Raw genomic sequence first — 27767 nt, 5'->3', positions numbered from 1 at the left:
CATAACGCCAATAACGTAATGCTGCTCTTCGTGTCACCTGCAAGTATCTGACATCTCTCATTGTTGTCAAGAGTCATAATATGTAACCATCAAACTATAGTGTGGCATATTTTGAGACGCACCTAAGACCGCTAACATGAGATTAGTTTGGTGTTGCGCTGGAAATCTAGTTATAGCTAGCTTGAGAATTTAAGCAACCAAGTAAATGAAAACCAAGTTTGTCTTGTTCACTTCAATAATCTTTGATCACTTTCAGTAAACCTCATAGACAAAGCATCATCACTACCAAAATAAACCAATTTCCAGCAATTACAAATACCATACTGATCTTCCACCAGAACCTATCAGAGAACACATAGCTTGTTTGTTACCAAGATACACATCAATGAGGAAACACTAGAGGCTGTCTTGCAGGAACAGCAAATGCATGATGAAGTATAGCATTCTGCTCTCAACACTGGACATTAAGCTGGGTTTCTGACCAAACAGATTTGTCGACATGCATGAGAGCAGTCACAGATTCTAACATCTTATCTCATATGACCCAGCTTTTGTGATGTAACGAACCCACTCTACTGTGTTGTATCCACTCTTCTCCCAAACCTGCAGATATTTTGGAGAAATGAGGACTTAATTTTAGTAAGGTCCTAGAGCCACAGAAAACATATAAAGCTGCATTAATTCGAAGCATACCTTGAGAAATCGGACTCGTAAACCTGATGCGGTGAACATAGGAACCTACAAAACCAGCGAAATTCAAACATCAGTTTTAGAACATATAGTGCAAACAGCATGTACGCGGAGACCCCAGATTGATAAAAGAACACAAGTGAAACCAAGCTTCAATGTTAGTTACGGGATTATTTTATAAATTGAACATCCTATTATGCTGATACCTGCATAAGGAAATGTGGCAGTATATTGCTGAGTCATGATGGTGGATACTGGAATATAATAGGGCAACTATAAGCAACTAATAGCAGACTAAATAGTTCCACTTGGGCAGAGCAAATTTTACAGTATGAATTTACAGCGCAACTTCAAGCAATGATCTCATTTTCGCACACAGCAAGGACAGCTAAAGGTAACTGGCCAAAGAATTAATAAAGAAAACAAGAAAAGAGCCCCAAACGAACGGAAGTTTCAAGAAAGAAGAAATATCTAACAGGAGGTAACTCAAAAAAAATCCTAAATGTGCAGACACATTCCGTATATAGACTTTCATGCCTGCAAGAAGAAAATACCTCTGAATGTTCCAACTAACTCGAGTTAAAACTCTCTTATAAGAACAGTAAATGCTACTTTTCATAATTATAATGTTGAAAATTCTAATAAGAAAAATGTGAGGTTCCATTTGTTCAATTCAGCATTCTTTGCTTATCAGATATAGCATGGGAAACAGGGTGAAAACAAGCTATCAATTTCAATCGATTGCAATGAACATGTGATCTATTTAACTCAGAAAACAAGACCAGAAGTGTTTCCTCAAGTAAAGAATGTAAGGTAATTTGCATTTTTTATCAAAAGACTTTGTACTCAAGATTTTACACAAACCTGAAATTCCATCTGAATTGGAGGTCGAGTCCACTGCTTTTTTTCTGCCATTGTAGAAATCAACTCAACCTCTGCGCTCATAGTCGTTTCAGTTTGTCCAGGAAATTTTCTTATCCTGCACATTAAGTATTTAAAAGTATAAAACAACTGATTAATGCAACATTTCTCTAGGCAGTGCCCACTTTATTGTTATAGCTCAAATAGCACTTAATAACTATATTCTAATCTATCAAATTTGAGCAAAGCCAACATAAAATATGAATTTAACATGTCCTAAAGAATTTGTCAGGGTAAAACAGAGAGAAGTAATTCAAATGTCTGGTGGAAAACTCATTTAAAATAAAGGCAGTCCTTGCAGATGCAGCCCCTACAAAAGCATCTAACAACATTTGTGATTAGACTCTCATGAAGGACAGCTCAAATTCTGCTCTCTAATGAAACCACATAGATGTGTCTACATAAAGTAATGCATCAAGAAAAGCAGTTTAATTAGTTCTATCCAAAAAGTGAAGCAGCTAGATGCACTACTCCTAGGAAGACTTGTAACAATTTGTACTCATAATTAAGAAAAGAAAAAAGAAAACTTGAAAACAAATTAACAAACTAAAATCTTAAAATCTTAGTAGCTGGAATCTTCTACCTAGAGTAATGCACCTGCTTTGGGATCTTCCCGGAATCTCAAATCTGAACCTACTTCCTAAACACTTCCTTATTAAAATGTTTCTAAGACTATCCACTTCCCCACATCACCTTCAATTCTGGAAACTAACTTTAAAGCTCTAGCACCCATTTATAGTTCTGATCACATCATACCAGCAATGCTCAATGCTCCAATCGACTTTGCAGATATAACATTTTTAAATTTAAAAAATGATGCTCAATTCCTCAATAGATAGGACCTTACTACCAAAAAAGGAAGAAGGTCTTCCCTTCCAAATTATCATGAAACCACTAAATGGATGGACTCCTAATAGTTTTCCCATCTTGTGAAGTTTGCAATGCCAGTAAATAACATCCCCTAGTAAAACAAGAAAACAGCCCACAAGCTCCATAATTTAAGTTCGAATACACCACCAAGGTTTGCAATTTTTTTTTTAAACACACACAAATAACATATCATTGCATGTACATAGAATATATGGCAAATTAAAAGGACTCAAAAAGATTTTGACATTTTGACTGAAAAATGGACAAAATGGAGCATTGACATCCAAAAATTATACATGTGTGAACAAATGTAGAACACTTACTTCCAAACCAAGCAATCAATAGAGGCATTATATTTGGCTCGACCTGATGTCACTTGGAAGCTTGCCTTGGCTGTTTGCTTTGGTACTGGAACCTTAACTACAACACCTAGTGCAAACATTTTTGCGCCAAAAACACTCTTCACCTGCAGAATAATGTAAACGAGGTAAATATGAATATAAGAGATAAGCATTCCTTATAACGTGGATGACAAACCTTGACATTGACTTCCATGCGTGTCCTACCCAATTCCTTGATTGTTGGCAAAACTCGGAATGGAAGATTTACACCCTCGGTAATACGGTACCTGAGAATATAGAATATTACCATTGGACCAAGAAAGAGGAAACAATCAATCTTCATGTATTTTGTCCATGGCACTTCTTTGAGATTGCCTGGTTATGTAAAATGCATCAAACACAGTCATGACTGAGATATCTGATTAAGATAACTATTCTTTTACCATAACCATACACTTTATCCGACAAGGCACATAACCTCTACCAGTGTATCGCATTTCTCTTAAATTCACTCAGTTTAGATTAGGGGGCAAAACATTTTTACATATGACACATAATAAAGCTAGATTATATGATTAACAAAATGAAGATGAATATCGAAGTGAATTTTGCATTTAAAAATATGTAAATACTGACTCAGGATAGCTATATGGAACAGGTTGACAAACATTTTGAAAATAAAGAGTGTGGCTCGGAAATGGAAGGACGACCATAACAAAGAAGTGGGAGAGTGAGGTGATTAGCATGAACAAACTAAGATGGGTGAACAGCAATTCTATAAATGAACAGAACAAAAAAAATGCCTGTGTTTGAATAAAGATATCATTACACCTCATATTCAGAGTTAGAGCAGGAGGTGTTTAGTTTAGGTTTTTGCTTTGATAATGCAAACTACATTAAGTTCAGGAGTGGGTCTAGCAATCAAGGTAGACAGTTTCTTCAATCAAGTAAACCACATCTAAAACTCTCGTTGAACATTTTCCAGTACAACTCTATAAACATTTTTTGTTGTGCTAATAATTCTAGACATGTTTGCCTTAACTCCAAATCAATTTTCTGAAACAAGTCCACAAATAGTTTTAGTATGAAACAGAATAACTAGAAACCTTGACTACAACGATAGCCCAACATTACAAATATTAGAAATCAACAAGTCATGCACATAGATATGACAAAAAGCATATGGCTTTAACAGGCTTTATAGCAAGAAAAAGAAAGTCTGCAAGATATTTCACAGCTTAAAGCTAAAAAAATGGTGGCCTAGGGAAAAATGCATGGTAGTATAATTACTTCATCAGCTCAAATTCACCATCAGGAGGCACGAAACTGACTGTCTTTTCTGAGTTGAACCTTGTCAGGTTTACGCATTGATGAAAAGTAACATCATCAAGTTCAATGGTCTTTCCACTGAGGAAAAAAAAAAGGAATAAATATTTAGTTATCATTGATGCAAGAAGGGTCTATTGGCAAATAATTAAAACAAAGAGCCATAATTGCTGACAGACATACAACTTTAACAAACAAAACAAAATCTTATTGGAGACAAACCTGTAATTCAATGTGGCAGAAAATTTTAGTAGATTATGAGCAAGATAATGCACAAATCTAAGAAGGGAGTGAATTTTACATTAGAAATTTCAACGAGACAAGGAACCAGCTTTTTTAGATGAGCACATTCTCAGAACAAAATTTTGCAGCACAAAATGGACACTCTTTTAGTCTGTTTTAGTTCCACACACCAATTTATCACTTGAAATAACCAATAAATTTACACTCTGAACATTGACTCGGAGAGAAGAAACTTGAGCAGAAGAATCCTAACTATTAGGGCCAGACTTATTAAACCTTCGGAAGCACTATATTACCGTCATATCAGCCCACTTTCTTTCTCGCATATTCATTGGAATCAATTAAGGCATTCAAAACCCCTCTTTCCAGACCTTAGACAGAAATATGAAACACCCCCTTTAGTAACGTTGCTCAGAATTTCACTGTGAATGCCCTTACTGTCATGGCAACATGCCAATCTGTACAAAACCATTTATATGGAAAACAACCAAAAAAGTGTTTTCATAAAACTCGTCATTTTGTGTTTGTACAGAAATTTTTTAGTAAAAATCTGACAACCAAACAGCCCTGAAAGGTTTATGAACTTACCTTTTTGCTGGCCTGGACTTGAGCTGCGATTCCTTTTCAAGACCAATTTTGTCATTTAAGCCTAATTTTAGATCAGGCATCCCAGAGAGAAAGCACTTCATAAGAATCTTTCCAGTCACATCACAACGTAGAACGCTCCCTATATAACCATTAAATAACCAAATCAGGAAAAGTTTATCTTCAAAAAAAATATTTTTCTGTATAACAACAAAAATCAGGAGCTGATGTTTTTCACTGGTTACCTTTAGAAGACATAAGAAGATTAACACTTTCAACAATGTCCAAGAAAACCTGAAATTTACTAGCTTGAGAAAAATTGTATTTGTTATAGAAAATTCATAGCAAGAAGGTGCAAAATAAGACTCACCTCATTCTTCTTATATACAAGACCCTCACGTCTCCAACCAACAGCACCTGTAACTTGTAGTGTTGCATTTGGGACTGGCTTTTCTGATGGCTATAAACACAATGATAGGGCAATTATAACTTTCAAAAGCATATATAAGAAATAAAGCACACTATCTACAAACATTGAGAGATCACTCAATTTTAACATCTGACCTTCGATGAGAATGGAGAGCGAACTCCTTCTTGAGTGATGTAAAGCTTCAAAATTTCAGGTGAAAGATTTTGGGGATAACCAAAATCCATAATTTCTGTAGATTACGTCAGCAACATCAAATACACAAATAGTTACAGTATTTATAACATCAACTAGTACCAATAGTAAGAGTTCGAGCATTTTATCTTCAAAGGAAGCATATAAGGACAGAAGACAAGTTTTTTTTTTAATTAAAAAAAAAACAGAGACAGATGCACATCTAAAGTCAATCACAGGTAACTATCTGAACATAAATACTGAAAAAAGGAAAGAGGATAGCAGGATTAAAATCTCATTTATTTTCTCCTAAAAAAAAAAGCTCATTTTTCAGTCAACTGATAAAATAAGCAGAAAGTTGAACATATTGCAACAAAAACTGAGAGCATGAAACTCAATAACTGTAATAAAGGACATACAAATGCAGAAGATTAACAACGAAATTCAACCTTAGCAAATATAGTATAAAACTCAGCAATTTACACATGACATCTGTCTTTAATGCAACTGGCTGACATTTGCATCCGGATGGATACCGAGCTTATATTGCTTGCAAGGAGACTAAGATGACACAATTATTACCCTCTTAACCATTATAAAGCAAGAGACAAGATAATGCATACAGAGTTCCTAGGGGAAAAAAATTTAGAGGTCCATGGCATGCAGAAACTATCAGATGATTACTTTCAGTGAAAAAAAACTACAATGAGATGATGGTTACATTAAGGTTGGCATACCTTCAGAAAATTCATGAGCATAGACTCATCAGTGAGACAAGTTTTGGCATCCTTATTACCTTTAAAAAGGATCAGCCTACTGTCTTAAGTAACCATTACACATGCTAAAGATTGCTGATAGTTTACATCTTTTAACGGAATTAGGCATGTACTTAACTAGTAACCTTAAGCCAAAGAAATTGCACATAATTAGTTGTAACAGACTCCCTAAGTGGCTAACACTCAAGGGAACCGACAGGCTCTTATCCACTTATTAGTGGAGCTAAACAATAACATTATGAGAAGGGAGAAGTGCACTGCTTAATAGAACAAACTATGCGGCTTCCCTCTCACCTTGTTTCTTTTCTTCCTCGTACTGCTACTCTTTTCTTTCTTTTTGCTCATTTCTTTCCTCCGTTCTTTCATCTAGAGATCCCTTCTTATAGTTCCTAACTTCCTATTACCAGAGGCCATAAACCACAAACTAAAACAGCATCTTCTGAAATTATATGTCAGTTTTTGAAGCCTTAATGCCAAACATGATGCCAAAACACAATCCAGTCTAACTACTACATTTTATTCCTAATGCATGATTTTCATTTTCTTCACTTTTCTATTTTGGTTGCTAGGTCACATCTGTTGATTAATCACAAGAACTTGGCATCTCGTTTAAAAAATTTGCAACAGCCTCCATGGTTTGATGATGTATGCAAAGGTAATATCATGTTCCTGTGGCTTTTAAGTCCGTGTGCATATCCATATGCAAGTTTCATGATGCTGCGCATTTGTTCACATAAGCAGTTCTTCAATGAGATGGTATATCCAGAACAGAAGTGTTACATATATGTTCCATAGTTGATTCAATCACATGATGTTAATTGCTATCAGATAGTAGAAATGTTAAGGCTTTAAAACCAAGCTTCTTTCTAGATCATTCTGGGAAAAACCTTGTGTTACTTGAAAACATGTCATGCTTTTCTGTCCAAAATTTTCTGGGGTTATTTACTCATGGGAAGCAATCCAGTAGTTCTCTATGTTAATCTGCAAAGTAAAGAAGCGAACTTGCTTGATTGTCTAATAATGGAGTTAATGTCTCAGTTACTTTTTATCAGATTAAACCGATCAAAATTATCTTCAATGGGCTAAGTGAAGATCTTCTTGACCATGAAGAGCGTACAAGTATGCAAGGGGGTTGATATTAACAATGTTTTAAAAGGTGGTTGTAGAATGTGGGCAGCCAAATGACCAAATAAAGATCAAGCAGAAAACAATGACTAGGTGGATAGCATTTAAAAGAAGACAAAAACTAGAAAGAAGGAAAGAAATTAAAGAAAAAAAAAGAAGTCATTCAGCAAACATTTTGTATTTATTTGAACCGTATTTAATGACACAATATTACGTGTAACTGGTAAAATTACAAATTTTCCCTGAAAATTATGCAATGGTATTATTTAACCATTCATAAAGCATCAATTTTCGAGTGACTAAATGCAACAACTCTACCAACTGATGAATAATCTGTTTGAAGATCAACAATTAGTACAATTTGCTACTAAATAAGGTGTTTGGACACTAATGAGAAAGAAATAGGTTGGTCTCCAAACCTGATCTCCATGAGCCACTTAGGCCTTGGCTGATTGCCTGGGTACCCAGTACGTGGCCAACTAATAAACATTGTCTGATAGGATCAGCCCTAAGAGGGATGGGCAGGTAACGGCCAAAGCCTTGGCAGACCAAGCAAACACTTTCTATGACAGAGCATATCACAATGACGGTAAAATTGCTGAACAGAATCATGGCAAACTACCAAGTCATGCCATTTCTTTGGAGTTGGGAACAATATGGACCCCTCAACTGCAATTACATCATGTTTTGAGGGGCTACATGTACTCCGTTATCTGAACATATTTTTCGCTATGTATTAGTTAAATGCATTATAAACAACTTGTGTTCAAATATAAGTTCCTTAATATGACATTTAAAAACATAAAGCCAATCTCACAAGCAGGATTAGTTACGAGGATAATAGACATTCCACAGCCTGATTTAGCATTGTTTTGGGATGAGTCTTCAGATAAGGCAACATAAGTTTTGGATATGCTCGATCAAGACTTGGTTCATTGACATTACTAGGGATGAGGCTTGTTAACAAATACTTGCAGTATCGTCCCAATCTTGACTTCTAGAACCATAACTTCTCTAGTCAACTAAGCCGGATATCACTACCATGGACTGAATTTACATTTCTCCACATCTTCTTTCTTTAACCACTCAACCACCATCATGAACCTATATACTACAACCATGTGATACCACATGTGACCATTGTCTCAAGCTATTATTGTAGGCAACACTAATCACTGCCACCCAATATTTTTGTTATTGGCTGTCAATACCACCTCCTATAAATTGTCATGATATCTTCTAAAATAAAAGCAACCAATAACACTTTAGTCTTACCTTGTGACCTTCATCTCTTCATTCCTTAATCAAAGCCACCAAGGTCTACCAGTCTTAATTGTTTAAGGAATCAACAGCCATAACCACTAGAACAAGTACTCACTGACTGAGAGCTGCCACAAATTACTGCAATTTCCATAAGTAACTACAAATAAATAGTGATTATTAATACTCAACTACTGGACATACTGGCCTTTTAATTCCAGCTTATTGCAACCACTCTCAAAACTACCACCAACTAATCTGCCTACCAGATCCACCATTGCCCATGGCAACCTCCTCATCCATTCACAGCTGAAGTTGGTTCTCAAGTGCCACAGGCCATTGGTAATGACCAGAATAACCACTAACCTAATTTGACTACACAAGCAAGCAACACCCATCTATGCCCACTTAAAGAATATTATATGTTATTCTCTGAGAGTCATTAAATTATGCTTACACAACCTTAAACTTAAGCTACAGAACTTCAGAAACAAGAGGAGTACACTTTGCTGACAACTGTAAATGTTACAATAAGTGCTGACAATAATATAATATAATCCTATACATAGTAAAAATTGCAAATCCCATTCCAGAGCCTGAAGGAAAAGGTGAAGGGTTGACATTAAGTTGGCAGCTAGTCATAAGAAGCATGTCAAGATATGAAATGAATCCTCCCTACACCTAGTAACACATTCAGCAGCAACATAATTATTCCCATGCATTTAAGAAGACCGTGTCACATAAAGACAATAGCATCACAATCTTTTGTCAAAATATAGTAAAGACCCATAAGGGTGAAGCTATGTGTTTGATCACACAGATGGAGCAAGAGATTAAAGCATAGACTGAAGACATCACAATGCATTTCATAAAATGATGACAAGAAGTTATATTCACTGATTTAGTGGATCAACAAAGTGTGGTTAGCTGTCAATTAGGAAGCCCAATGTCCGGATACAGGCACAAGAAATACATGCAGAAAAATACAGTCTCTTAAGTGCATCATGTTTGTCACAAAAAATGTCTTAATACAATTGTTTTTCTTTCACGTGGAATAATGAATCCAACCAGTCAAACCAGCAGCAATTTCTTCTCTAACTACTGGTTAAGTGCTACAGCTAACTTCGAGTAAAATCACTTAAAATTCAACAATAGTATAGCTAGTAGCAGATAACAGGATGAAACCATGACCCACAGAGAATAACCATGGTTCAGATGCATACCATCAAGAAGCTCATAGATCAGAACAAAATTATTCCTGATGGCATCTTCGTCAAATGCTCCACCAAAATAAGATTTAAACAATGCAACAGCCTGTCATACGTCAAAAAGGTGCATTACTAATGAAACAATGTGATAAGGAAACTAATACAAGCAAGTTTTGGCGTTGCTTTTTTGACATAGTTGCTGGTGACAAGTATGGTTAGGGCAGAGATACTATTAACTAATGTATTAACGTCCTTGATACCAAGCTACATAATAAAAAAAGGGTCACAAGTAAAACACAATGAAATGGCAGACTCTGAAACAGATCAGTCAAAAATTACATAGCACAAGCAACATCAGAAAAGGAGTGAGATTAGGGCAGGATCTTGAATAGCAAATGATAAAGCTAACAAAGAAGCAGCAGCAGGAGACAAGAAAATGATAGTCGAATAGGTTACTAAGCCTAAACATTCAAATAGTCTTGTTGTTGTAGATCCCCTCAAATATTTCATTATGCAGCTGCAGTAGCAGTAGCAATCAACATTCCACACAAAAGTAAGAGTAGGATTTCTCTTAGGAGGAGTCTATTACATTCTAATCAATTGGAAGGTCCAGATGAATGAGATATGATGATTCCAACTTCACTTTTTCCACAGGCTCTTGTTTCCTTTTCATGATGCCACATATGTCCACTTCATTGGCTTCTTTTTAGACAAATGCATGGCACCTCCTTTTCACCCTATGTTCTTGTCACGGTCTATCCATGCAATGCTCCCACCTATCATATAGTTGAGAAAGAAATCTTGGTTTCCTTGATATACCTGTCACAGGCCCACCAAGACTGCCTTTGGCCTTCTTTCTCACAATTCCATGAGCAGTACCACCATCTACCTCTAATCCAACCTAGAGTCTCGGACTAAGAATCTATGGTAATATGCACTGGATAAATGGATCTTTTGAGCTGACCCAAGAAGTGCTTCAAATAAGGATTATGCGTTTTGCAACCAGTAAGTCCCCAATGCCACTCAAGCTCTTCATCACCATGAGTTCCCATTAAATAGCTACTTGTAGAGAAAAATGAATATGATCTAATAAGTCATGATTCCCGAAGTAGACTTGTAAGGATTTCAGGACCAGTTTTTGTTTCTTCTTTTCATCGAAATGATATCAAGTATGAGGTCTGGATATTAGTTTTGTTGCAGCAATTAGGCTCTATATTCTTTCGTATCAAAAATGAGGAGTTGTTCACCAACAGATGATGAATGAAATATGTGTATCCTTTCTGCATTCTTTTGAGAGAATAAAGTATGACATTTTTTTCTACATGGTAATAGCTGTGAAAATCTTGTGTCAAAAGACATGGTGAATAAGTTAAAGCTTCAGGTGGAACATTATCCCAAACCATATCATTTTGCTTGGTTTCAGAAAGGTGGTGAAGTCAAGTTAACTCATCGTGCAAAATTTCCTTTTTCTATTGGGAATTTTAATGAGATTTGGTGTGATGTGATTGCGATTGAGGCATGTCATCTTCTTTTGGGGCGACCATGGCAGTTCATTATGTAGATAGAAATATTTTTTGTGTTCTGCAAAGATGCTAAAAGAATAATTCTTGCACCCACGAAAGATGAGATTTCCTAAATCCAAAAAGAAGGGAAAGGCATGTCTAGCTGTCCTCCAGTTTTTGGTGATGCAAAGGAGAAAGGTGCTTGACGTGGGTGATACGGCCATTGTAAATCTTAGAAGAGAGAGGTTTTCTGCACGCAAGTATAACAATATTAAGAAAAAGAGGATTGGAACATTCAAACTTCGGATTGAACCATTCAAAAAATTCTAAAAAGGAATAGAGATAATACATATGTTGTTAATCTACTGACACGCATGAGCATCTCCAGATCTTTCAATGTTGCAGATCTGTACAGATATCACGAAATGAAGATGCAGCCTGGAGGAAACTCGGGGACGAGTTCATTCGAAGGAGGAGAGGACTCATGTATGGGAATCCATGTCAACCAAGGACTTACTAGTCCATTGTTTGGAGGACAGGTGTTCAAATCCAATCAGAAGTAGGATACGAGTAGCTGTTAGGCTTAGTTGTAGTTATTTAATGTTTGATTTATGGCAGCAGAGTAAAAGTTTGTCTTTTACCGTTGTCCAAAAGCTAGTCCAGTTTGTGTTTTAGTAGGAGCTCAAATGCTACTTGAGAGTGAACAGGATTTGTCGTGAGTAGACTAATGTATGTGTGTGATGCATGCATCCATATAAAGAGGATAGACAAAATATAGACCCAGAATTTCGGTGCAGGTTTACCAATATGCACACCTGATGATATGCACAGCATGCTAATCAGGTATAAATAAGATGCAAGGGTTTGCAGAATTGTTTCACATGTGGCAAGCTACAACCCAATGATTTAAGTATCAAACGATACTAGTCTGTACCAGGTGCACTTTACCACACAGGCAGAGAACTGTACCCAGTAGACCATCCAGTGCTGAGTGTCAAGACCAATGGATGTATCATACTGGCAGTCGATAGAGCATGTACCGGTCAGGTATCGATATGGTCTCCAAAACCAGTATTTGAAAGTCAAAACCTGTCCATCAGTATCTATCCATGTTGGTACATGTCATTTGACACAGGCCTATATGAATCAATATGGCCTAGTACAAGCCCTTATTATAACCATGAGCCTTGACAAGTAATTGGGCATATAGAACGCCTGGCATGACATGTTTCACACCATGCCATCTCATCACTGGCATGAGTCACATGGCACCGCAATCCTTGACACAGATAGATGAATTCACGATGCAACCCTGATCACTAGCTCCTAACTACACATTAGCATATCACGACACTAGTCAAATTGCAACCCAAAACACCCTTTAATGAAAAGCAACCACCTTTATAAAAATAAAAGGTCAGTTCTCCAGGTGCACCACCTTAAAAAGCCTATCTGATGGTGTTTATAGGATCTTGTTTCTAACACCCCCTTGGTACTTTGAGTATGATCACAGATCAAGCAAAGTCTTAGCTTCCACAACATTAACCATTGTTACCCACAAGCTTGGAAGCATTCATATAACATGCCCAATCTAAAGGCAGTACTTCATTATAAAAGATTCTAGTACTACATCCATAACTACAAAACATAATAGTTTGATACTATTGGTGAGGAAAACTAAAAATACCCCCATTTTGCGAGTGCTTTAAAAATCTTCATTACTTTTTCCATAATGCAGAAAAAGGGTCAACTGTTTCACTACAGTTTTTACACACAGTGCACATATGATGGGATAAGCTTTTCTAGAGATTTCTCATTACAAGGATAGCTGGCAAATGTATTGTTCTCTGATGTATCAGGAAAAACATTCTACTTGAAAGAATTGCAACCCAAGAATCTAAAAGGCAAGCAAATTATGGTGCCAAATGATATTATCGATGAAATGCCCCTAAGGATGTTTTCAAAGCAACCATACACAAACACACTGTGAAATACATGAAGGCTGCATTTTCAGCTAAATGCCAGATTTAACCAATCCTTCAAATCTTAACTACCAATTAAGCCCCTCTAACCTGACATTTTGCACAAAGTTGTATGCACATTCACATTTCTATAACACTATGATATCCTTATATTAGAAAACCATCCAAAATCCTGGAAACTTTTCACAAGAATTTTCTCCTAAGTGATGACCCAAAGATTGATTCATAGATTGATTTTGATGATCACAAAACCTTGAAGTATAGATACTAATGTTTATGTTGCAAGGAGAAAGATATTTATTTTGCAAGGAACATAGCAAGTTGGAAGAACACAAGAAGGCCTCCAAAGCTCTCAAGTTGGAAGAAAGCTACAATTTATTGGCCCAAGCTTAAAGTTCAAAGGATTCAAATTGGAGGAGTAAAATCAAAAGAAAAATTCAAAAGAACAGTCTTCGAGTCGACTCCAGTGGAATTCGAGTCGACTCCAGAGAAGTATGAGTCGACTCCGGAGAAGTATGAGTCGACTCCTAGGAGTCACAGGCAGAAAAGTCAGAGAGCAGTTTTCGGGTCTGAGATTCGAGTCGACTCCAGTGGAACGCGAGTCGACTCCGATGGTTGGTAGGTCGACTCCGAAGAAAGCAAGAGTCGACTCTCAGCGGAACACAAGGAAAAAGTCAGAGAGCATTTTTGGGACTCTGAGATTCGAGTCGACTCCCGCATTGCACGAGTCGACTCCGAGACTCCGCGACCATCAACAGACAGAAAACCAAGTTACTGCCTCTGAGATTCGAGTCGACTCCCAGACAGCTCGAGTCGACTCCAAGGCAGCGCTACACCAAGATGGCAGAAGGTTGTGTTTCACAAACTGAGAGCCGAGTCGACTCCAAGGAAGTTCGAGTCGACTCCAAGACTGGACGAGCCAAAAGACAGAGGATCGGGAGTTCGGGGTCTGAGATTCGAGTCGACTCCCAGGACAGTCGAGTCGACTCGAGAGGACAAAATTCAAAATTGGATCCACGGACTTCAGTGGATGAGCCGACTCCGAAATTGCCAAGTCAGCTCCAGAAGTTGGCGAGTCGACTCCGGGTTAAGACGAGTCGACTCCCAGTCGAGGATGCACCATAATTCAAATTTGGAACAGTGGCCGAGTCGTCTCCAGTAAAGCACGAGTCGACTCCTGCAACAGGCGAGTCGACTCCTGATCGCGCGAGTCGACTCCGATCCCAACGGTAATATTGTCAGGAAGTGCAGACTGTGTCCAACGGCTCTATTTTTGTCTCTAACGGCTAGATTCTTGTTTCCACGCCATCTAAAGCTATAAAAACAAGAGGAGAGCTAGGGGAGAAGGCATGGAAGTGGGAGAGATCATCTAGGAAAGAGATCTCAAAGAGATTACAAAGGAAATCTCCCATAAGCACAAAAGGGCCATCCAAAACGAAATAGAGAGAAGAAGAGCATCCAAGTGAATCCGAAAGCTTCCTCTCCATCCGTGTGCTGCCTCGGGGATCCTCTACTTCATGCCAAATCAGAGGAGGATCAAGTAAAGAAGAAGCCGAGCTCCTCCATGTTCAAAACTCGTTTGAGGGCTTCTCTTTACTCTATTTGTTTATATTGTCATATTTGCTTGTTTAAGAAGCTTTGTTTTGTTTTATACTTTGTTTTAATATCTTGTAACTTGATTCAATCAAGGGATTGAATCAAGGGGTTAAGGTTTGTTGGTGAGCCAAAGAAAAACCAACGGTGTTAAAGGTTTGTTGGTGAGCCAAAGGGAAAACCAACGGTGTAAGGTTTGTTGGTGAGCCAAAGGGAAAACCAACGGAGATAGGTTTGTTGGTGAGCCAAAGGGGAAAACCAACGGAGATAGGTTTGTTGGTGAGCCGAGGGTAAAACCAACGTGTAAGGGTTTGATTGTGAGCCCGGGAAAACAATCGGGGTTGGTTCTAGTCGGTGAGCCTGGGAAAACCGACCGAGTTCGTTGTGCGCTCGTAAAACAACAAGTTGGGTTGTGAGCTTGTAAAACAACCGGCTGTAATCGGTAGGATTATAGTGAAATTCCCAAGAGGTCTTGGGGAGTGGATGTAGGTGCTGGGGTGCACCGAACCACTATATGTCCTTTGTGTTTGTAATGCCTCTAGTTATTGTCTAACTAACACACTTACTTACTTAGATAAATTGCTTGCTTAATTCTTATCCGCACATCCTTTAGTTGCAAGCATATTTAATCAAGTCGCAGTCTATACATCAAACCCTTGCTAAGTTTAACTTTCACTGTGCATCTATACAACTTAGCATAGTTAATCAAAAAGTTTTAGAAGTAGCATAAAAGTTTTAAAAGACCCAATTCACCCCCCCTCTTGGGTTGTATCTACTGGGCAACAAGTGGTATCAGAGCAGGTGCTCAAATATTATTTGTAGTCTTAACCGACTAGAGCCAAAGATCATGACAACTCAAATAGATAGTTTTCTAGGAGAAGGACAATCAATTGATACACCTCCACTGTTTAATGGTATAAACTACCCACATTGGAAAATACGCATGCGCATTTTCATTCAATCACAAAACTATTATCTATGGAAAATCATAACAAATGACCTTCACACACTCTCACAAACTATTAATGAAAAGGACTTAGCACAATTGAACGCTAATGCTATGAACATGTTATATTGTGCTATTCAAGAAACGAAGTTTAATGAAATTTCTGCATGCTTATCTGCTAAGGAGATCTGGGATACTTTAGAAAATATTTATGATAAATCTCAGACTAGCTCACATGTGCTTCAAATATATACTAACAATGAGACTGCAGAAAAGGGTGTTGAATCTCCCTCAGTCGAGTCAACTCCAAGTATCTCAGAGTCGACTCTCAAGTTCACCGAGTCGACTCCAATAAGGTCCGAGTCGACTCCGAGGCAAATCAGCTTCCTAAAGACAAAGAAGAAAAGGAAGCAAGAAGAAAGGAAGAAAGAGATAAAAAGGAAGAAAGCCTTGACCAAGAAAGAGTCAAGCCAGAAAATAAAAGTTAGGAGCAACAATGATGATATTAGCTCCAAGAAACTACAAGAGGTAACAGACTTGTGCTTTATGGCACAGAAAGACAAGGTAAAATCTGAATCTACTTTTACCTCAAATGATTTTCAAGACGAATTCTCTTATGATGAATTATTAAATGCTTTTCACGATTTGTATAGTGAATGTAGAAAATTAGCTGTAAAGAATAAAAATCTTAAGAAACTAAATCTGAAAATTTCAAAAGAAAATCAAATTCTAATCGATGAAAAACTGAAACTAACTAGTAAAACTGAAATCTTAATGAAAGAAAATCAAGAACTAAATCAAAGAGATCAATCTCTCACTAAAAGTCATGATAAACTTAAGAAAAATAATGAATTACTTTCAGAAGATAACAGAAGATTAACTAAAGAAGTTGACAAATTAAGACCTGTTGTTGAAAGATTTACCCTCAGCTCTGAAAAATTGAACCTAATGATAAATAATCAAAGAGCTGAATTTGATAAAGCTACATTAGGATATCAACCTTGGTACACCCAAAAATCTTTTAAGAATATGTTTGTTAAAACAGTTTTTAATTATTCTAAAACAGATTCTCATAATACTGATAAACAAAAGCTAAGTAAAATCTCTCCTGTTGTTCCTAAATCTATACATTACAAATTTGATGAACCTAAAAGGGAAAAACAGAAAACCGAAAGTTTTTCTACTACTCATGTTCGATCTAAGTTTGTTAAATTCAACAAGAGGATACAGAAATACATCTCTTGTAATCCTAAAATCTGTAAATTCATGGACAAAATAGCTATTAAGAAAATATGGGTTACAAAAGGAACAATTATAGCTAACCTACAAGGACCCAAAAGAGCTTGGGTTCCTAAGTTGAAAATATGATTATTCTTCAGCAAGTATGTCTAGCTATCCAAGGTTCTAATAAAAGATGTTATCTAAACAATGGGTGCTCTAGACATGTGCTAAGGAATTGAATTTAAAATGTAATTAAGAAGAATGAGTTAAATAAAAGAAATAATGACATAAGTTATTATTGCATCCTCTCATATTGAAATTACTTTAGTATTCGATTAAAATATGAATTGCATGTATTGATCAATTTTGTGATATAGAAAATACTTTTGAAAATATAATCAAATCACTTCATTTTATAGTATACGTTACTCACTATCGGATAAGTTGCTAAAAGATTAATCAATTCATTAAGAATAACTCTATGAATTCTCTATATGCTTGATTGAGAGTTTTTTTTTATCCATGGCATTATTATTTATTGATCATAGATATGATAATGTGTACTTGGTATGCTTTTGAATATATGCACTATGAATACCAAGATTAAAGAAACCATCTTTGGCATATAAAATCAACTCATGCTAGTATGTACTTAATCTCAAAAGACCTTGCCATTGGCTTACTTAGATTATCTTCTGAAAGGTCAAAGTTCACTATGCATGCTAACTAAGGAAACAAACAAAAATCAATTTCTAAATCTAAAGGTGTTGTTTCCATCACTAAGTTTTCAAAAGCTTACATTGGATGTGTTCTTGGCAAATAAAATTGAAATATTTTCTGTATTTGCTAAATCTTGTAAAAATGTTTCAAATGATAAAAGTTTCCAAACTGTAAATCATGGCACAGTGTTGAAAACCAAAATCCTGATAAAGTTTATACAGAAATTAATTATTTCAGCACCAAGGAGACCTTAAGTAAAATAGGGTTAATAGAATTCTTGAAGAAATGAAAAAGACAATTGTGTATGATAGTCATCTACTTAAATGATTTTTTTTTAAGGCTATCATCACTGCTTGTCATACATATGATTTCTATTAGATCTATTTTTGATGAAAACTCCTTTTGATCTTCTGAAAAATGGAAAATGAACCATTGCATATCTTTCATATTTTTCAGTCGTACATGTTATGCTTGATATGTTCTTATAAAAAATAATGCCAAATCTGATAGAGATATGTCTATCCTTGGATATCATTCATCAAGCAATGCATATAGAATATTCAATGAAAAGATTTTAGTTGCAAAAATATCAAGTCGTCTTATTCTCTATGAGACTAATGATTTATTGTCAAGATACTAAGATCAAATTATATATGGTTAATCTTTTACATTTAACAATCTGAAAACTTGTTAATAATTATAACAAAATTAAGTTTTTCAGAAATGCACTTAAAAAAAACTGATGACTACTAAAAGACTAAATCAAGAAAAGATGAAATAGATCTTGATTCTTGCATGACTAGAAGTAAAGATCACCATTATCATTTGCTTGCTTTATGAGCTTTATATTCTATCAAATGAATGTGTAGAATGCACTCCTAGGTACTTATTTTATTAAAGAAGATATATGTTAAATAACCACCATATTTGAAAACACTCATTACAAATATGATAAAGCAATATATAACTTGGAACAAGCATCAAAAGCATGATATTAAAGCTTAAGTAACCTTTTTGATAGAAAGTAATAGTGATAAATCTATGGATCAAAAAGAAGAATTAGTGAATCTTATTTGCTCAAAGTATGCATTGATGACATCATTTTTGGTTCTACTAATGAAGAGTTATATTGCAAGGTGAGTTTGAAATATGATGAATGAATTAACATCTTCTCTCAAACTCCAAATTAAGACAAACAGGAAAGGGGATCTTCATTGACCAACGTTAGTCCACAAGAAAACTCTTATAGAAGATTGGCGTGAAGAAGGATCCTTGAGCAAGAAAATGAAAGATCTCAACTTGAAGGATATCTCCGTGTAAGATACAATAAATATTCACATGCAAACAAGAGAGAGAACCTTCTTCAGCCAAAAGTTCATACATAAGGAATCTAGTAGGTATTTGACTGAAGAATGCAGAATGAATTGGTAATTCTAGATACTTCTCTCACAAATTAATTGAGCAAAGTCAATAACTTAAATCTTATTATGGCATGATTAAATTCTTTAATTATTAATTTTTGATATCATGTCTATATGTGTATAGACTGACTTGTACTTTTAGAAACTGTTTCATGGTTTGCCCAAACTAAATTATTTCTTTGCCTATATCATAACCATGAAATACACAAGTATATGCTTAAAATTTTGATGTAAAATAACTTGTGAGAAGTTATGAATCCTTGAGCATAATGAAAATGTTGTTTGCATGATATACATATATATGATACATAAGATTATTTCTTTATTCTGCTCTTTCATGTAAATTACTTGAGAATAACAAAAAGAGAGAGAGATAAAGAAAAGAAAATGGACATTGTTCAAGAGATGAAAAATCTGAGCAAAGGCAAGTACTTCAATCTTAAGGAAAAGCAAAACAAGCATAATATATTCGGCATATTTGGAAGGGATAAAATCTATAATTAATTACACTCAAACAGGGAGAGTTTGAAGTAAACATTTTAACCTTTCTATATTGCTCATCATAGGGATGGTGCCAATGGGGAGGCTAGTGGTAGTACCCGGCACTATTTGACCCAACTATTCGGTGTAGGGCATATTAGGGACGGCACAAGAGGGAGGCTAGTGGTAGTACCTCGTGCCCCTTCCCAACTCCACCGGATAGGGAGCAAATAGAGTATAGAGCTTAAGAAAGTTAAAAGAAAGACAAAGTAAATGAAAGTATACAAGAAAGAATCAATTCAAATTTTTAGTCACATGGAAACACACTTTAAGGATGAAATCAGTGCAAAATTATATTTAAATAGGGGGAGTTTATTTGAAAAGAATTGATTTTGATACTTGACATGCTTGTTCTTAATATTTTAATGTATGACTTAACACACACTATATTTTGCATGTGGCATGATATTTTAAATTATGGGTTCTCAATATCTTTTGTAGTACCCCATACTTGGACAATTTGATTGAATGTTTGAAATGCTACATAACATCTTTTGTTTGGTTTTATTGAAAAGAAAATTCAGATTTGTTATTCACAATCATCGTTAAAATCTGAAAGTTAAATAAATTTGTAAAAAAAAAAAAGGGAGAAGAGAAGGATATCTCTATTTAGGCAAAATGAATTGAGTTTGTCTTATCCATCAACTTGCTTAACTTTGGTATATAATGTGCTAACTCATACCAAAATTCAACATAAATACAAATATTCTGAATATGCTTGAAATATGTGTTTTCAATCGTAATGATTTAAGATAAGCTATAATGTGGAAGATCCATATCTCAAATTATGACTTTGAAAGCCTCTTTTGAAAATCTTTATGAAATTCAGAATCTGATTTCGTATAAAAGCTTAAACTCAATATGATTTCTAAAATAAAATCTTAATTTAAGAAAAACAAGTGGTATCAGAGCACTTTGATGCCTTGGTTGATTGCTCCGATACGCATCCGAAACATATCTTTTCTTATCGTTAAAATGTACTAATATTGGTCCAAATGATGTGTCTTTCGATGATCTTGATTGCAAACAAAAATTTCTAAATATATGATCTTATTTTGATATTAAAAAGATTTATTGTGTTTCATGAATACATTGGTGAAAAACTATGATTAAGAAATTGAGTTCTATAAATATATATACCTCAATGATCATCTATATGTTTTTCTCTCCTACATTCTTAAAGATTTCCATCAGAATATCAATAGAGTGAATGATCTTAAAACTAGAAATATTTCAGTTCACTCAAATGACTCTAAAAGAAAGAAAATGTAAATGCTTTTGAAAGAAATTGAGCTTCAATTGAATCATTTTCTGATTAATACTTTTATACATTTTTTCTAAGATTAGGAGAAAGCATAACTTGTTCTTAAAGGATTAGAAAGAGTGATTACTATAAATTCTGAATATTTCTAGATCACTCTACATTCTTGATATTACAGAATTTCAGTGTTATTCACGTTTATCACTAAAATCTGAAATTCAACAATTTAAAATGATTAAAGAAGAATGCATCTTTTGAGGGGGAGATTTAGATATTCAGTATCCTATCCCAAAGACACTTTATTTTGATGCATACCTTGATTTTTATGGATTGATTTTGATGAACCTCCTTATATTACAATACTTGCTTTAATTATAAGTTTATACCTTGAGATGAGTTCTATAAAGGTTGTCTTGTCTCAAACCTTGAGTCTTATGAAAATAAGCTGAAATATATTTTTGAGATTGACAATCTTATGGAACATTATCTACAAATTCTAAACTCTTAAAATGGAATGATCAATTAAGGGGGAGAAAGAAAATTTCAGAAGGAAAGATCTTATGGAACTTAATCGCATAAATCTATAACTAAAGGAGAGGGAAAGAATACTAAATGAAAAGTGATCCTAATACTCTCCAATATGTATCATCTGAAATTTAAATCTGAAAATCTTTATGATACACCTTGAGGCGTGTTATTTGGTTAGTATATCTTATGCATAAATCATGAACCAAATTGCAAGTTGAGCTTAAAGAGCCTCTAACTTAATGAAAAAGGGGGAGAATAACGTGTAAAATTTTCTTGAGTATCTTTTAGAAAATCTATTTTGATATTCACTAATGAGTCCTAATTGACTTGATCTTTAAAACTTAAATTGTGTGCCAATTCATATTTTTATGTATCAAATTTTTTTTTAGGAATAAAAGAATAAAGTCTTTAAAAGAGCTTTAAAAGAACCTTCAAAGCCTTGAACTTTATGTATACTCTAAGATATATTATAAATTGCATGAATTCATATTTTGGTATTTATGCCACAATATTTTTACACCATAAAAGCACTTTGCAATCATACTTAATATATTGCTCTTATACTCAGAAAATTAGTTAAATTGCTCTCATGTTGATAAAATACTTAATAGATTGGGCACAAGATCTTAAATGAACAAGCTTTCACACTTATTATTGAAGAGAGGTTAGATTTCTACTTCTTGAATTAACCTAAGGAAGATTCCACCTACACTTGATTAGAAAACTATCTGTGGTATCAACTTAGAAAACTTCTTGAAAACTATCTTCATTGGCTCTGATCTGTGCTCACTAATCTGATTCCAATATTATTGCCTTAAGTTATATGATTCATATCCTTGCAATAATTTAACATTCAAATCAGAGTACAATAAGGGAAAGAAATATTTGAGTGTTCTTATCTTTGTGCTTAATGTTTCCCTATCTTTTTGATGTTGTCAAAAAGGGGGAGAAATATCTAAGTATATGCAAATATCTAAGTATATGCTCATAATGCCTTTATGCTTTGAATTGAATACAAATCAGCTTAAATTGAAATATGTTGATTGTGTTAAGCTGATTAAATCTAAAGCATTATCATGAAGTATGTTTTAAAAATATATGTTTTCTACTTCATGCAACTTTGCTATGTATTACTTCTAGAAAACAATATCTTTTATATTGCATATACTCCAAGTTTTGTCATCATCAAAAAGGGGGAGATTGATGACCCAAAGATTGATTCATAGATTGATTTTGATGATCACAAAACCTTGAAGTATAGATACTAATGTTTATGTTGCAAGGAGAAAGATATTTATTTTGCAAGGAACATAGCAAGTTGGAAGAACACAAGAAGGCCTCCAAAGCTCTCAAGTTGGAAGAAAGCTACAATTTATTGGCCCAAGCTTAAAGTTCAAAGGATTCAAATTGGAGGAGTAAAATCAAAAGAAAAATTCAAAAGAACAGTCTTCGAGTCGACTCCAGTGGAATTCGAGTCGACTCCAGAGAAGTATGAGTCGACTCCGGAGAAGTATGAGTCGACTCCTAGGAGTCACAGGCAGAAAAGTCAGAGAGCAGTTTTCGGGTCTGAGATTCGAGTCGACTCCAGTGGAACGCGAGTCGACTCCGATGGTTGGTAGGTCGACTCCGAAGAAAGCAAGAGTCGACTCTCAGCGGAACACAAGGAAAAAGTCAGAGAGCATTTTTGGGACTCTGAGATTCGAGTCGACTCCCGCATTGCACGAGTCGACTCCGAGACTCCGCGACCATCAACAGACAGAAAACCAAGTTACTGCCTCTGAGATTCGAGTCGACTCCCAGACAGCTCGAGTCGACTCCAAGGCAGCGCTACACCAAGATGGCAGAAGGTTGTGTTTCACAAACTGAGAGCCGAGTCGACTCCAAGGAAGTTCGAGTCGACTCCAAGACTGGACGAGCCAAAAGACAGAGGATCGGGAGTTCGGGGTCTGAGATTCGAGTCGACTCCCAGGACAGTCGAGTCGACTCGAGAGGACAAAATTCAAAATTGGATCCACGGACTTCAGTGGATGAGCCGACTCCGAAATTGCCAAGTCAGCTCCAGAAGTTGGCGAGTCGACTCCGGGTTAAGACGAGTCGACTCCCAGTCGAGGATGCACCATAATTCAAATTTGGAACAGTGGCCGAGTCGTCTCCAGTAAAGCACGAGTCGACTCCTGCAACAGGCGAGTCGACTCCTGATCGCGCGAGTCGACTCCGATCCCAACGGTAATATTGTCAGGAAGTGCAGACTGTGTCCAACGGCTCTATTTTTGTCTCTAACGGCTAGATTCTTGTTTCCACGCCATCTAAAGCTATAAAAACAAGAGGAGAGCTAGGGGAGAAGGCATGGAAGTGGGAGAGATCATCTAGGAAAGAGATCTCAAAGAGATTACAAAGGAAATCTCCCATAAGCACAAAAGGGCCATCCAAAACGAAATAGAGAGAAGAAGAGCATCCAAGTGAATCCGAAAGCTTCCTCTCCATCCGTGTGCTGCCTCGGGGATCCTCTACTTCATGCCAAATCAGAGGAGGATCAAGTAAAGAAGAAGCCGAGCTCCTCCATGTTCAAAACTCGTTTGAGGGCTTCTCTTTACTCTATTTGTTTATATTGTCATATTTGCTTGTTTAAGAAGCTTTGTTTTGTTTTATACTTTGTTTTAATATCTTGTAACTTGATTCAATCAAGGGATTGAATCAAGGGGTTAAGGTTTGTTGGTGAGCCAAAGAAAAACCAACGGTGTTAAAGGTTTGTTGGTGAGCCAAAGGGAAAACCAACGGTGTAAGGTTTGTTGGTGAGCCAAAGGGAAAACCAACGGAGATAGGTTTGTTGGTGAGCCAAAGGGGAAAACCAACGGAGATAGGTTTGTTGGTGAGCCGAGGGTAAAACCAACGTGTAAGGGTTTGATTGTGAGCCCGGGAAAACAATCGGGGTTGGTTCTAGTCGGTGAGCCTGGGAAAACCGACCGAGTTCGTTGTGCGCTCGTAAAACAACAAGTTGGGTTGTGAGCTTGTAAAACAACCGGCTGTAATCGGTAGGATTATAGTGAAATTCCCAAGAGGTCTTGGGGAGTGGATGTAGGTGCTGGGGTGCACCGAACCACTATATGTCCTTTGTGTTTGTAATGCCTCTAGTTATTGTCTAACTAACACACTTACTTACTTAGATAAATTGCTTGCTTAATTCTTATCCGCACATCCTTTAGTTGCAAGCATATTTAATCAAGTCGCAGTCTATACATCAAACCCTTGCTAAGTTTAACTTTCACTGTGCATCTATACAACTTAGCATAGTTAATCAAAAAGTTTTAGAAGTAGCATAAAAGTTTTAAAAGACCCAATTCACCCCCCCTCTTGGGTTGTATCTACTGGGCAACACTAAGCCTTGACTGATCCAACAAAAAAATGCCCGTAAACCTGCTTTGAAGCAGCCTATTCTCTGACCTTCTTACCAACCACCGACAACTCCCATAACTAGTGGAAGCAATGTCTTCCTTTCCTACATTCCCTTCCATTCTTTTTCATTCAATTGATAAGCATCCGTTGCAAATACATCCTCTTCCGTCTTAGTTTTCTAAAGCCATATAAAACAATGGGTAATTCTTTTCCTCCAGCCTCAATGCACACAACCCTGCCTCAGCCAATTAACATTTGATTTCATTCTGATTTTAGACATACACATTATTTCTTAATATTTTCATCTCATCTAAGGATTAGCTGTCCCAACCTTAATGTTTGCAATCCACGTGATGTTTACAACAAGGTTTGAGATGATTTAAATTCATTATCAAAAGTGAAAGATTGTATTCACCCAGATAAACATGACCCACGGCAACCCAAGCACACTTGCTGTGATGCTTTAGTGAACTCTTTGTCCTTGTATTTTTAAAAATTACAGCAGTAAAAATTAACCATAAGGAAAGCAACACACAAAAACCTGGTCACCAATATAATAGTCATGCAAAGTAGAAATTTGATGGAATTTGCAATGTAAAATCAAAGCATGTCAATACTCATCAAATGTAATATGTACATATACATCAAGTGGGGTGGAGTTGGGGAAGGGAAGTACTTTTAAGATAACAAAAACTAGAAATTTATGTTGGTACCCCTTTACTACACCTGCTATGATGCTATTTTCGGGCAAGGGTGCTTGCATGTGAACTAACCATATAAATAGAGGAAGACAGGAGTAACAGCACTTTGAAATCGAAAGGCGGATACTAGGCATACCTCAACAACGAACTTGAAAGCACAAGCAACATTGGCATTGCTGCTAACAACAATCACAATGTAGACATTACTGATTCTCATGTAAAGGAAAGAACACCCTCCAATTTGCCGAACAGGACAAGTACCAAGTTCTTTTGTCTGCATTATATGCATTCGGAATGCGTCCACCATATTGCCACTGGATAAGGCGCAATTTTAGAGAAACCATGCATGTCATTACAAGAAAACATGCAGTATAACTGATTGTGGTACATTATGATACAGTATATTAGGTATCTACTAGGCAGAAATGATAAAAGAAGAATCCAGATGATTGCTAATGCAGGTTTTTTAGAAATGATAGACCGAAGTGCATAAAACGAAATAATGTCAGAGGAAAGCAAATTGTTTGCAAATTAAATTTAAAAATTTAAGAATATTAAGGATATAAAAGAAATCAAGTAGTGTGGCAAATTTGGGGCATCCTAGCTCTATACTCCTATCACTATTGTGATTCACTACTTTAGAGTATAGGTTTAGAAGAAGTACACCACAATCCATTCAACTTTTGCTCCCTCATTATCAAATCTTGAAACAAACACAAGTTGATTGAGGAGGAGAAAGACAGTTGATCAACAGGTTTTCCCTCTGATCTCTTTTATTCACCTCGTTAGACCCTCTACATAAAGGCTTCTCTGCAGAGACAAGACCCAAAGTACAAGTTCCAACCCAAGATGTAACTGATTTTATAAAAAATAGGAGATAAATAATTTATTTCCTTTAATGCTTATAAAAATTCAAGAGCATCACTCTACAACATGCAGTACATGCGACATTATCACATTTTTTTCTCCTTTAGCTTCATGTTCCCATTGTGTGAATCTGATCATAATGGAGAACTAGTAATATGTGGCTATTTAATTAAAAAGGCCCGCGCTTTGATACAATGGGAAAACATCCACCATTCTTTGTACATTTATACAAAACATAAGGGTGGCATTCTTTGTACCAAAAAAAAAAAAGGGTTTCATTCTTCCCCTCTTTCAATTGTAGTTCACCAAAAGCCAAGTGTGGCTTCGAACCAAGAAGTCCGATGTTCAACGGATCCTTCTTTCCTCCAATTTGGTGAATAATCGGACAATTTTAATTCGTTCTTACATCATGCCACAAGTAATTCCGCATATCAACTCAACATTCTCCCAAAAAAATCAAAATTTTATCGCAGATGAGATATCATCAACGCCCAAATTTCATTATTACACCAAGAAATCAAATCAGACTTAAATCTCACGAACCATGGTTTCCAGAAATCGTTCTTACCCGACGTCATCGCGGTAAAGGCGGTTGATGAGGACATCCCCGCGAAGATTAAGGAAGTATATGGCCGACGCGGCCACAGGCATCTCTTCTGAAGCCCGATTTCCGGCACCGAGACGAACGAAGGGCTCCGGAACCCCAGATCACGGCGATTATAGCCCTATCTCCCAGAGAGAAGAAGGGAGAGAGAGAGAGATGCCAGTCGCCGGAGGAAGATAAAGATGGTTCCCTTCTCTTGTAACAAGAACAGGGGATCTCAGATCTAGGGTTTCAAAGATCGAGATAAGGTTTTCGCGATGCGACCTGGAGAGAGAAAAGGGAGAAGAATTGGTACGTGGTTCTGAGCGCGGTCGGAGCTCGGAAGTCTTCGTCCACGGTTCCCTTCGCTCGCCTCTTTCCTTCACCCACGTGCGTCTTAGATTACCCGGGGAGCACACGTGACAGTAGAACGATTCACAGGTTTGGCATTGGGCGAACGAAGCTGATCTTCACGTTGGGACGCTTGCAACAAAATTCTTTAAAAAACATGACCACACTTCCGTTGGTTACAAACATCTCCATATTGTGTTTGGTTTACCTCC

At 36.2% G+C, this 27767-nt stretch overlaps 1 protein-coding gene across 2 annotated transcripts; it reads right to left on the bottom strand.

Annotated features, from left to right (window-relative positions):
- Nucleotides 1–217: 217 nt before the first annotated feature.
- LOC103706378 (AP-2 complex subunit mu) lies at nt 218–27767 on the bottom strand. 2 transcript variants are annotated; one of them, XM_008790453.6, is made up of 13 exons: nt 27190–27767; nt 25891–26068; nt 9962–10052; nt 5541–5635; nt 5347–5436; nt 5222–5270; nt 4980–5118; nt 4113–4229; nt 3019–3109; nt 2805–2947; nt 1555–1669; nt 694–738; nt 218–603 (listed from the first exon to the last, which is right to left on the bottom strand). In XM_008790453.6, exons 1-13 carry the CDS (start codon nt 27270–27272, stop codon nt 523–525), a joined length of 1317 nt encoding a protein of 438 aa, XP_008788675.2. In that variant the 5' UTR covers nt 27273–27767; the 3' UTR covers nt 218–522. The 2 variants fall into 2 exon arrangements, with proteins under 2 accessions (XP_008788675.2, XP_088569093.1); XM_088712967.2 differs by lacking the exon at nt 4113–4229 and having other exon boundaries at nt 27190–27720.

This window comes from Phoenix dactylifera, chromosome 16, assembly GCF_051530095.1.
Source record: "Phoenix dactylifera cultivar Ajwa chromosome 16, Ajwa_hap1_PhDact_Kaust_v1.1, whole genome shotgun sequence".
In the NCBI taxonomy this organism is placed as follows: Eukaryota; Viridiplantae; Streptophyta; class Magnoliopsida; order Arecales; family Arecaceae; genus Phoenix; species Phoenix dactylifera.
Note: the sequence above shows the minus strand (reverse complement) of the source record. Positions and strands in the feature narration are given on the sequence as shown.